The following is a 13104-nucleotide window of genomic DNA, read 5'->3' as shown; positions in this document are numbered from 1 at the left end:
AGGGTGGTGGTGAGGTGCAGTGTCTGAACTAAATTTAAATGGCAAACCATCCAGAGTCATCCTCTGGTGAATCGACATTGCGTTTTCTTGCTGGGGATGACCATCGTAATACACAACCATACACTTGGCTTTTAAAAATAAGCCTTCAACTGCCACGTGGAAAAACTGCTTGTAAAATGTCCACAGGCGTCGTCACCTACAGCACCCTGGAAACCCAGAAAACTGAGCCTTGTAACAGTTTTATGAAAACATGTATTTTAACCTTTATCTTTTCCTAAACAAGTGCTAAAGTTTTTGTGCCTAAACTTAACTGAGCAGAACCAATGAAACAAGCAAAAGAGTAAGTAAGAGTAAATTTTCAAACTTCAAACCAGACAAACTTAAAATGGTCCAAGCCAATCCCATGGCAGTACCTCAATGTATTTAGGCATGTGTATATGGCGAAGGTGACCTGCTCAAGTTCAAACTGAACATCAAAAAGGGGAAGAAAGATGACTTAAGTGACTTTGGTTGCTGGTGCCAGACTGAGTATTTCATAAAATGCTAATCTACTGGGATCTCTAGTGTAAAGAGACAATAGCCCAAAAAAGAGAAAATAACCAGTGAGTGGCAGTTCTGTTGACGTCAATGCCAGAAGTCAAAGAAGACTGGTCACACGGCTTTAAGCTACTAACAGTAATTCAAATAACTCCTTGTTACAACAAAGATATGCAGAAGAACATCCCAGAATACTCAACCCCGAAGCAGATGGGCTACAGCAGCAGAAAATCACACTGGGTGCCACTCGTTTAAGCCAAGAACAGGAAAGACAGCCGAAGATTCAGGCAAACTCATCAAAACTAGACAGCAGAAGATTGGAAAACATTGCCTGGTCTGATGAGTTTTGATATCTGCTGTACCACCTGCAGATGGTAGGGTCAGAATCTGGCATAAACAACACAAAAGCATGAATCCATCCTACCTTCTAGCAACAGTTCAGGCTGCTGCTGGTGGTGGTGTAATATTGTAGCGGGGTATCTTCTTGGCACACTTTGGGCCGCTCATTTAATGCCACAGCCTACCTGAGGCTATGCCGATCTTCTTATGGCTGCTTCAAGCAGCATAATGCAACATGCCACAGAGCTCAAATCATCTCAAAGTGGATTCTTGAACACAACAAATAATTCACGTTACTCATATTGCCCCCACAGTCTTCAGATCTCAGTCTGATGGAGCACCTTTAGGATGCGGCAGGCCAGAAATCTGCAGCGAAAGTGTGACGCCATCGTGTCTACATGGACCAAAATCTCTGAGGAATGTTCCCAACACCTCGTTGAACCTGGTCATGAAGAATTAAAGCAGATCTGACGACAAATGGAGTCCAACTTGGTAATGTGTACCTAATAAAGTGACCGTATTTAAAAACATTGTCCTTTTTCAGACATTTCACAAGTTAAGAATGATCGTTCATTTCACTAAAAACAACCTCATAGTGTTTCTACAGGTAAGCCAAGAAATGAAAGTATTTAGCACACATCATCTGGGGATCATGAATAGGTGAATACCAAAACCCCATTAAGTAGTCGCTGAGCCCAAACAGTCATGTCACTATCATGGCTAAAAAGACAATAAAAAAGGCATTAGCATTTCACTATACAGGGGTTGTTGTATTATATTTCATAATGACAAGCTATTATATTTCTTTATTTGTAAAAAAAAAAAAAAAAATTCTAATTAAGTATGAATAATAATGCCTGGCAATCATGCAAAGGTATTACTATTTTCCACAGTCTCAATAATTGAGTCAGGCTGCAAATTAAAGCACTTTGGTGGTCTCCCGCTGCAGCACAGCAGAGCCCTGAGTTGCATCCCCTGCCCCACACTGTACTGATTAGGCCTGTCACTAACCCCCAAACAAAATAATCAAAAAGACAGAATGGAGGGCAATTCAGGTATGCAATAGTACTAAGGAGGGCTGAAAGCTTCCTCATCAGGGGAATATATGCCAGGCTCTGGTGCAGAGGGAAGATAGCACGACCCCTTGCTGTGGGAGAGTCACAGCAGGGGAAATTGGCTGGCTGTCTCCATGCCTTTACTGTCTGCACTCCATCAAAAGACAGCAGTGGGGGACCACACACTCCCAAACTAATGATAAAACATCAAGGACAGCATAATGTTGCCGCCGGGGATGGAGTGTATGGCAGAGGTGGTGCTGATGGTGGTAGGGTGTAGCATCGGGTATCAGGAAGAGATTCGGCTCTGACAGTATTTGAAAAGGGGGGTGGGCTAGATTTCTTTCCCTGTGACCGAAGGCAGTGTGATAGCTGAAATGTCAGTGTCTGGAAGAGGGAAATTGGCCATTCAGGGATGAGGGTCTTCACAAAGGCCGGGATAGGATGTGGCACATATAATATCCAGACGAACAAGAATTCTCCATGGGCAATTTCCAGGCTGAATGACTCTGGGCTCAGCATTATGAGGGCTGAAATATGAGTGTATTTTTGAGAGACCATATTTTCAGGGAGCATTTGTATCAGTGAAGAATTTGATATGAGAGAATTTAACCATAAAGTGAAACAATGTAGGAGAAATTGTTTATCTATGCCTGCTTACACCTGCCTGCCAACATGACGGCGTGGAATGTATTTTACTTGTTTCTTGTTTTCTCTGCTTACTTCTCTTAGTTAAAAGTGCCCTTTATATAAAGTTTTGCAGAGGTATTCTATAAAAACACACACAGAGAAAAAAAGCCTGTAAAAGAGGTTGCATCAATTTATCTAACGATTTCTCTTTTTTTTCTTATTGCGACGAAAAAAAATCGGCAAGCTGTTGTGTTGAAACTCATTCCACACTGTGTTGCATGTTTCATAAAATCAGTGTGATTCACAAGGACACAGTTTCCCGACAGCCTTTCATAAGAACAAGGAGACCCACGAGCCCCGTCATGTTATGTCGAAACCCTGATAAACCCTAAATTCCCAGTGCTTGTGAAGCTTTGATTTATTTTTTATTTTTTTTGTCTGTAGAGGATTTTTTGGGTCAGGAAGTCAAGTGCGGGCTTAACCATGGTGGCAAAGTGAGGGTTGTTTTCCTGCCAACGGGCAGCATGTGTGAGTTATAGCATCAGGTCACCTCTATGAGAGAAAGGCCTCTCTCTGACCAGCTCTCCCTAACAACACACACCAGAGGGCACAATTCACAGCCTGTTGAAGGCACACCCTTGTGGAGAACAGCATGACAAGCCTCTTTTTCAGCCTTTCAACTGGCCACATACAATACGAGCACTACAATGGGGCTTGATTTGACGTGAATTTACATCGGCCTCACACCTGTCCCGGCTGTCACGCAGTGAAAGGTCATTAGTCTTTTTGAAATAGGAAGAGCCCGAAGGACCAGTGCTGGTAGAGGGTGGCAACAGGCTGAAACTGATAGACAATTCAGGCCCAGCTCTATCAATAATTCTACAAGCAAATATTTATCAAGTACAAAACAGCTCATTAAAATAAAACTATTGGTTGCATGCCCTTAGTTAAATAAAATACTTTTTTTTGCGACAGGCGTGTGATGGCTTTAGCAGGAGCTCGCAAATAGCAAAACAAAGCAAAACTGGCAGATAAGAGAGGGAAAATTGCATTTTACAACAGAAAAATATGAGCCTAATACTAGCTGGCCAGATAAGAGGGGTGCACTGGTGGACAGTTGAAATTGCTGTTGTGCATTGCTGCTGGAAAGCTACGGAAAAAAATGGCACAAGGTTATCACGCAAAGAGCAATGCATGTTGCAGAGACACACATTAATTAAGCTACTGTTGCAAGCATGATTAGTCTGGGACAATAAACTCTCACGTGGACCACAACATGATTTTTTTCTGGCATTAAATCCTCCAGAAAACAGGAGTGGGAGTCGCAGATATAATTATATGCAGTTTGAGCACCTTTTACCAATCTCCTGTGTCTCATTACGGAGAGCTAAAGTCATGGAGCGTCCAACATTTGCACACCAGAGAAATGGTGTTTAATGGAAATTGGTAAAATATGTGGATAGGAAGTTACTAATTGAAGGAGTCATGGCCAAAGGCACAAACACTGACAACGCAGACACTGTAGCTTTTATTCGGGACCGGAGAACATTCGCTTCCCGTGGCTTTCAGTCATTCACATAAGTGTTATGGGTGCAGAATGAATCAAATGATACATGAATTTAACAGCAGTAGACACGCATCATGCATGAGTTCCTAAATGCCCGCAGGCGATTCAGTCGAAACTTCTGAACTATTAGAATATTATATTACTTTCAAGATCTGTGATGGGGAGTCAAAAAATGCTTATGCCACTTGTTCAAAATCGGAGAGGATTTGATCCGAGAGAGTACAATAAATCTTTGATTCCGAGGAATCTTTACACAGCAATTAGAAATTTAGCCGTGGTAGCTTGAATAAGGCTGCCTTGAGTGAGCTATTTGCTGGCATATGCTGTCCTTTTGTTTGGAAGTGATCATTATAGGCCCATTGGGAACAAGCAGATGCCATCATCTGCCTGGCAGAGCACAAACCATGGGGCGGCAGAGTTATGGGAGTTACAGGAAATCTACGTCATGGTGACAAAGTCACGCGTGTCAGCTGGTGAAATAAACACATTAGTCCTCGAGCAACCTATGGAACTGCTGAATGTCAGACATACAGTGATGAGGAATTCTGTGTATGTTCCATTAACTGCGTGCAGGGAGACATTTTTATGTGACTGAAAATATTCCAGCAATGATAAAATGGAATACCAGCGCTTTTCTGAGTGCTTTGTGCCTCAGAGATTTGGATTAGCGACATCCTGCTGTGTTTGAAGCCCAGTTTAGAAGACATTCCTAACACCCCACATGGTTATTCTTCAGAAAATTCAAACCATCAATAGCACCTATGCAGTTTCAGCAATCAGGGGGGAGTCATTTCACAACTCTGTAATGCTTCCAGGTGTAGAAATTCAGTCTCAGGTTACTCTTACAAAGCCCCAGAAAACCATCATCCCTGCTCCAACAGTAGCTGTTTATTCTTCCTTAATTCCTCTAGAGTCTGACAGCTTTTTGCATCCTCTGCACAAGACCTTGTCCCTCCATTAAAATCCTTTTCAATGCTTGCCCTACAATTGGTGAAATGGTGTTGACGTGAAGGCCATTACAAACACATTTACTTTCACAAATGCACATCTTTCAGCAACTGCCATAAACATCTGCTCATCAGCTAGACAAAAAAAAAAAAAAAAGACCTGTTACATTGCTGGTTTTTGACACACAGTTCATGGCTGTCAACATGACCTAAGCAAGCAGACTGAGTAATAATCAAAACAATATCACCAGCAGGAAACCTGCAATCAGCTCTTGCACAAAATCCACAAAAAGCCAATTTTGAACAACAGAGCCTTTCTCATTCGACTCTGCAGCTTTGCGCATGTTAGGCTTAAATGTGAGTGTTGATTTTGGAGGCCAAATTTAACAAACTGCATCAACCCAGCATGGTTTGGATGGTTTTAAAATCAAGCTGTCCTGTTTCTTTCTGGGTTTTTAATTCGGAGAGAGAGACGATTGGTTCACTTTAAAAACACATAGTTGATATTATTCTATATGCAGCGTGACTCCTCATACCAGTATCGGTGAAAGGAATAGAAGTGCTATGACCACAACAAAATGTTTACTGCCACACAGATTGGATATAAAGCATATACATACAAGGAATTACAGTAAAATAATGATAAACATACAGCTTTAAATTTATTTTTTATACAGCTTAAAGGGTAACTCATGGACTTAGTGCCTTTTCCTTCACTTTAACAGTTTAAGCTGTATAATTGACCATGACTGGCATCCAGACTAGATTCGGTGTTACAAAATCCAGCCAGTGAGTACACGCCCGAAACTGCAAATTTTAAGTTTCTTTCCACCCAAAGAAACATCCCCCCTGCACAGGATGAAAGAGAAAACAGCCTCCAGGTTTAAAGGGACAAGCAAACCACAATCTCATCTGAACATCAAGAATCATTTTGATTCCAGCCCCTGACATTTGTTTAAAGCAAAGACTTACAAGCAACCGGCAATAGGTTATGAGTCTCAGGTAAAAAGAAAGAAAATCTATTTGAGGTAACGCAAACATGTATTTTTGTTTATATTTCCTGAGAGCCTAAACAACAGATTCTCATTCCTGGTCTTGTGTATGGTCACTGGCAGACAATGCTGTTGGCACACAGGCAGGAACAAATTGAAACTTGGGAGTGAAATACAAAATGCTTCTCTAAACAGCAGGGAGCAAGCACTCCAAGGAGAGAAAGCTAAACCCACCAACAATGGCTGCACCTGCTGAAAATTTATTTTCCCCTTATCCACATCACCCCTGCCAGCCACCAAAAATAGGAAATTAAGGTCCAAGTAGTGTGTACTTCACTGACATCAAGTTACGAGATTTCTAAATGATGAAGTCCGTGGTGCTTTGTGCAACTTCAAACAGCTACCTCCTGCTGTTCCCCCCTCGGGGATTCAAGTGCAAGTGCCTGATGCCTTTAAACAGTTGTATGGAGAAAAAAAATGCTTTCAGAATTATATGCAATTGCATCCAAGTAAAATTTACTGGCAACGGCAAAAGTAGTCGAGTTAGTCATTAAATCCCTATGTTTAGATTTTGTTTTGTGTTCCATTTGGTTGTTTTGTTGAGGATTGTACTGTGTTTAAAAGAAAACAAGAAAAACACAAAAACTCCAATTAGTGTGAAAAGGCTGACAGGCATGTTAAGCTAAGAAGAAAATGAGGCCTCAGTGAAGAGAGGTTAACCAAGAGGAGCAAACTGTCTGTGAAATTTAAAGTCAAGTCCTGGGAGAGATGGTCCCTCAATTGCCCTTTACTGGATGGCTGGAGAACACATTGAAATTCCAACCACTTCGACGTAAGTCAACAGCACCACGGCCGATCTTGATCACAGAAAATGAAGTAATAGCCAATATAGTGCATAGTGTTACGCAGTGCTCTTAGGAATATGGTACTGTTTGTGCATGAGTGTGACGATGCATGTCTGTATAATCCTTGTCTCCACTGGTGGTAACGGAAGGTGCATATTTCTGATAACATTTCTAAATGCATCACAGTCTGATAGCATATTTCTGCACAAAGCAAGGTGGCGTCTATTTCCAGACACGGTGCAGACTTTAAAAAAGCGATAACCTTACAAGGAGATACAAAAAACTGCATTAAATTAAAAATGGAAATGAATCAATAAGTGTTTAGTAGACTAGGCGTCAACAGGCATTGACATCAAGGCTAAAAGAAGTGACCTACTCAGAAACTTTTCTTTATCTTTGCTAATTGCTCAACGATAACAACTCAGACATTCTAGGAATGCAATGCTAAATTAGTCAAGTACCTTCTTAAAAGTGTCTGTGTCCTTTATCAGTGAGCAAAACCAGACAATGAATGATAAGCAATTCCACAGAACGGAGGAAGAACTACAAAACACAAAAAACCCCACATTTGCATAGTTACATTTGGGCCACACATTCAGGGGAGGTAAGTATAATGTGATATAACATATAGCTGCTTCTGGGTTTCTACTGGGTCTGATTTATTTGCTGCTGCTTCAAAAATAATAATATACCATAACGCATCTCTCTATTTGGGTTTTTGACATCCCAGTGTAATGCCAACAGCCACTTTATCCATCCCTTTGTACTCCACATACTTCAGAGTCATCATACATTGATGATACAGCTAAAGCTAAAATCTTCAACATGAATTCAAAGCCCTGTGGATTTGTCAGCTGCCGCCACCTTTTAAACTTCCTATTTCTCTAAATAACGGCTAACGTACATCTATGCTTGAAAAGTGGCTGCTTGTATGTACACAGTGTGCCATCACTGTAACACAAAATCATAACCACCAAAGCTGCCGAAGGTCTTTAAGTCTATAAGCTTTTCATAGGAATGATGAGAATCGATGGAGGTATTTAAAATAATAGTGTAAAAAGGAATAAAGTATAACATCTACCATGTACATAGAGGATGTAGTCGACATAAGCCTCTCCTACAGCATTGGACGCCACACAGCGGTAGGTGCCATTGTAGGACTTGTTGAGGTTCTCGATGTAGAGATCAGAGCCGGTGACCACAGCATGAGGCGGCACATCCTCATCTACTCTCAGCCAGTTAATCTGATGGGGACTGGAGAGCACAAATACCACACACATCACTCAGCCTCTGTATATCCATCGTAGAAATCTGAAATAAAGGTCAAATCTGAGAATCTGAGAAGGGCCATTGGCAGGCCCTGTCTAATGATGTAGTTTATACAGCATGCTAACAACTGGTAACATTTAAATGGTACACTGAAATATAAAGGTTAAGAGGGTATTTGGACTGGCGGGGAAAATAATATACAGTGGAAAATAGAAAATGAAACAGAAGTCTCAAGCACTGAAATGCATCCATACTCACTGTGGCTTTCCTTCAGCGATACATGTCAAATCCAGATTGTCACCCTCTCTGGTTAAACCTTCAGGATATGTCACCACGATCTTTACTTCTGGTTTATCTGGAAGTTAAAGAGATTAGTATTTACAATGCTTCAGTGATGTAAGCTATAATCCAGCTGACTTTCTTTCTCATACTTGCAGCTAAAGGGTGTGTTAAATGATTATTGGACTCTAAAGCGAAGCGCAGTGAGAAACAGACTTCTAAATGACAGAAAAACAGTCAATAACGAAACATAGAAGAGTATGAAATGATTATAGATGTGCTCACTAGACATCCAGTCCGTCTGCAGTACCTTATAGTAAAATGGCTTTTTTCCCCCCCTCCTCTTATCAATGCTAGCCAAAGATTGCCAAAATGTCAAGCGGTTGCAGTCAAGCTTTCTCTTTTTCCTTGAAAGGTCAGACAAAACAGTTATCTTCTGAAAAAAAATTAATATTCTGCACAGACTACAAAAGGGTACCTTAACCTTTCTTTGATGTTTAACAGCGTAAGGCCGTGTGCATTACCTCTTCAATCAATTCACCATTTAAAGAACACCTAAACATCACTGATACCTGAGCAGAAACGTTTCCCTTATGATTGCTGTACCTCTCAGGCCAAGGCACCATTACACTCTAAGAAACACCAGCTGTACGATAAAGCAGTCAAATACATGCGACACATCTATGGCATGAAGGTCTGAGGATACTACATGTCTTTCTAAGACCGTATCAACTGCAAGTTATTTATTCCTGTGTGCGCACAGTTCATGCAGGAGTCGTGCAATATGGCAGTGTAATCTACATCGCAGCATGGCGCAAGATCTACACCTGAACACGCTCAGCTATAACGCTGGGTTCAAGAGTCTGTTACTTCTTGCCACTCTGTCTTGCAAGTTTCCAGAGATGTAAAAGGAAAGTGTTTATTATATATTACATGTTTATTTGTGGGTTTTGCATAGTTTGCACTTCCTTTGGAGAGATCTGGAAAAAGGAGGATGTACAGTCATGTGAAAAAGAATGTTTTTCACAGGACTCTATGCAAAACTAAATATACCCTATGATGCAATATGTTGTAGAACCACCTTTCGCTACAACAAGTTGAAGTAAGTTTTATCAGCCTCTCACTTTGTTGTGGAAGAATTTTGGCCAAGTTGCTTTGGTTTATTGAGGTTTGTGAGCATTTTTTTTAAGCATAGCTCTCTTAATGTCTCACCCCAGCATTTCTGTTTTATGACCCATTTTCACCAAGCTTTGACTCTACAATTATTTGGTATAAAGGACAGTGGCTGCAAAGCTCCCAAATCATCAACCCTCCACCACCATGCTTGACAGTTGCTACGAGCTGTTTGTGCTGATATGCCGAGCCTAGTTTTCGCCAAAGGCTTTGCTGTGCTCTCTTAATTGCCCCTTGGGGATAAATAAAGTCTTTCTGATTCTGATTCTGTGCTTTATGGCCAGATATCTCCACTTTGGTCTCGTCTGTCCAAACAAGATTATTCCAGAAGCCTTGCGGTTTGCTCAGATGCAACTTTGCGAATCGTATTTTTAGCGAGAAGAGGCTTTCTCTTGGCAACCCTTCCAACTGAGACATATTTGCTCAGTCTTATTTAAAAAAAGCAGTCATGAACTTTAACATCTAAAATGCTAACTGAGGCCTGTAGAGTCTGAGATGTCGCTGTTGTTTTAATGTCCACTCACTTGAAGATTATGGCACTGTGTCGAGTCAACACACACCCACATACAAAAGTGCTAATGATCAGTTAATCAAGTGCTTCATGTTAGCATCACCTGGCTGCTGTTTCCTATGAAAGCTGTAAGGGTGTACTTAGTAGTTGACATTCTTTTTACACTGCTGTTGTTCACCGTGCAGTCAACCATAACGGCCCTTCCAGGTGGCTTCTGTCTGTGTTTACTTTCAAACTCCAACACAAACATTTATGGCTAAGATTACCCACAGAACTCCAGATTATGTGTACTAGGCTCATAATCACATTGACTTATATTATCTTATTAACCCTTTCCATTCATACAGGTGCCTTTACTGAGATTAGCCTGTGTGTGTTACTAAAAATGCCCTTTGTCATCATCTTTTGAAGGCTGAAGGAATTATTATTATTATGCTTTAATTATTTTTGCTGTTTAGAACAGGTTCAAAAGATTATTGTTTCCCAGGTAGTAGTTTCTGCCCAATTTACAACTTTGACTAGGCGGACTCACTCTGGCCTGGTGATGCGGAGACTTGTGCTTGTACTTGTATTTCAGAATTTTCCCAAGTGTCTATTATCAATACAGCCCAAGGTTGTTCATTTTGTCCTCACAGTTGTAAGGATTTGAAAAATCAATACAGCCAAATTCTGTGCCCACTGCTCAACTGTGACAAAATAACCAACACTGTGGTGGATTCTAACTCTGGTAGAGGTATAAATATGCTTCTAGTAACTCTAAAAGAACCCTGTCAGTGCTCTTGCTTATCTGGCTGTGTAGGTTCTCTTATTCTTACATGTAGTATTTTTTACTTACTTTTTTTGCAATCAGAATCAAGTGTTACACCTGAAACATCTTAGGTGTGAAGTGAAATGAAGGACATCTGATATCAATGGCCCAGCCTCACTAATAAGCAGTTAACCCCTCAACTATCCCAGAAAAGAAACAGTTCCCGACACTGTCTGTGGGGCCTCGGTCTAGTTCTAGGCTTGAAAAGACTGAGTTTTGGGTCACTCACAAAGTACTTCCAAGTGTCTTTGAGCCAGGAGGTCCTTTACAGCTGGGTGGTCAATGATGCAGTCCACTGGCATTCCATCATCCTCCTTGGTGACAGAAAATCTTACCCGGCTGGTGACAGTAAACATCCTGTCATACGTCTCCTCAACTGCTGTTTCACCTGGAAAACCATCACAGGGATGACAGGAAGAGAAAGTTAATGGCGAAACAGGTCAAAAACAAATCTGAACTCCTGCAGCAGCAGCAGCAGCAGCAGTCTGCACTGGCTTTAATGAGCAAATAGTCAAAGCTATTAAGAGAGCATTACCTGTCAAAGAGGACTACTTTCAGATGGCATTTACATTTAATTTATGATTCAGTGATGTGGTGCCCAGGCGAGACTTTAGGGGATTCAAAGAGTCCGAAGGCCTTCGATTCTGACGAGAGCAGCGAGGAGCGGCTGGGTCATATCCAGCCTGATAATGAAGGCTTCTGCTGCTCGAGGGTTGAGCATTGTTGGGGCTAACCCTGCAGTAATCTGCTGCCCACTAGGCCCTAGGCTGTCAGAAGGGCATTCATTTAGAGAGCATTACAATGCCACAGGGGCATTGCATTAGCTGCAGTGCTGAGTGTGATGGTTTACTCGCACTTAATGAAGTGAGGAAATAATTACAGCCCCACACTGACCTGCAGCACACTTCCATTTCAGCCTTGTCACAGGGGAGCTGTGCCGGACTCAGTGAGGGCAAAACACTGTTGTTCCACAGTTGATGATCACCAATACACATATATGCGGCCTCTTGATGGATATTAACCCCATGTAACATATACGCACCAACCCAAGACCTGCCTACATAAAATTTAAAGTACTGGGAGCAGTAAGTGGTCAATGCACTTGTGGGCATTAAATTTGACCACACCGCCAGCTGCAATGAGGAAACAGGCAGTCGAAAAAGTGCACTGACCATTTGAAAAGGGTAAGTAAGTAATAACAGTAATAACAGCAGGAATACAGTGTCAGTGTGAAGAGGCTGCATTAAAAAAAGGGTTTCATCTAAACAACAGCGATCTTGCTAGCCTGCACAAAAATGCATAAAAGTGTTGCAGCATGTGTTTGTGCCCTGCAGTGGGTAAAGGTGAAGGTTCTTTGATTAATCATGTGTACTACTACATCTCAGCGTCCATGTGGACATGCTCACTCTATTTTAGACCACTCAACTGATCTGGTCTTAAAAGACATCTGATTAGAACCTGATATCAGAGCCAAGAGGAGGTGCAGGAGTCTCATTCCCTTGCAGACCACTTGAATTACAATATGCTGCAGGGTTTTAGTGGGTTTTTGGTCCAGTGATGCCAAAAGCATGGTGCCTACTCCAGCTTAATTATGCCATTTAACTTCACTCGAAAAAGCACCACAACAGCAGTAAATGAGTTTATCCCAAACATCTTTAGTTAAAGTTGAGTCCTGTGATCAGTGGGTACTTGTTCCTTTCCAAATAAGAGCAAAAAAAAAGTCAATTAAGAGCCGTATTGTCACCATACAATCACAAGGTCAATGAGGGCATTTCCAAGCACACCTGCCAGGAGCAGCGCCCTGCGCGCCAAAGAGTTGGGTGAAGTGGAGTGTAAACTGAAGAGATGCGGTGATTAGCCATTTTTCTCTCGGCCAGTCGCACTAATTGCCTCATAAAATCACAGTGAAGCATTTAGAGCGTGCGATAACAACAATCACGGCAGTTTACGTTATGTTTGTGTCGAATAAAATGTTGGTTTGCAATCTCTGACAGGGTGTACAATATCAATTTGAGGCATGTCAAATCGTAAATAGAAAGGTGCATACAGTATGAGAGAAGATGCTTTAAAAACATGACAACCTTGTCCTGGCCAAAGAAAAGTGTGTCTCTATGTGTGAGAGCTTGCGTGTGTGTGTTTTCAAGCTTCATTC

At 41.5% G+C, this 13104-nt stretch overlaps 1 protein-coding gene across 5 annotated transcripts in view; it reads right to left on the bottom strand.

The window, feature by feature from the left end:
- The window catches only part of cadm1b (cell adhesion molecule 1b), a 169887-nt gene that overhangs the window by 24695 nt on the left and 132088 nt on the right, over positions 1-13104 (bottom strand). For all 5 annotated transcript variants that reach the window (XM_005937875.3, XM_014338609.2, XM_005937874.3 and 2 more), the window contains 3 exons: positions 11182-11340; positions 8440-8536; positions 7994-8166 (listed from right to left, as the gene is read on the bottom strand). In XM_005937875.3, the coding sequence (XP_005937937.1) occupies positions 7994-8166; positions 8440-8536; positions 11182-11340 (429 nt within the window). The remainder of the gene's footprint in view (positions 1-7993; positions 8167-8439; positions 8537-11181; positions 11341-13104) is intronic.

This window comes from Haplochromis burtoni, unplaced genomic scaffold, assembly GCF_018398535.1.
Source record: "Haplochromis burtoni strain Fernald_Lab_line unplaced genomic scaffold, NCSU_Asbu1 Contig_216, whole genome shotgun sequence".
Classification (NCBI taxonomy): domain Eukaryota; kingdom Metazoa; phylum Chordata; class Actinopteri; order Cichliformes; family Cichlidae; genus Haplochromis; species Haplochromis burtoni.
Note: the sequence above shows the minus strand (reverse complement) of the source record. Positions and strands in the feature narration are given on the sequence as shown.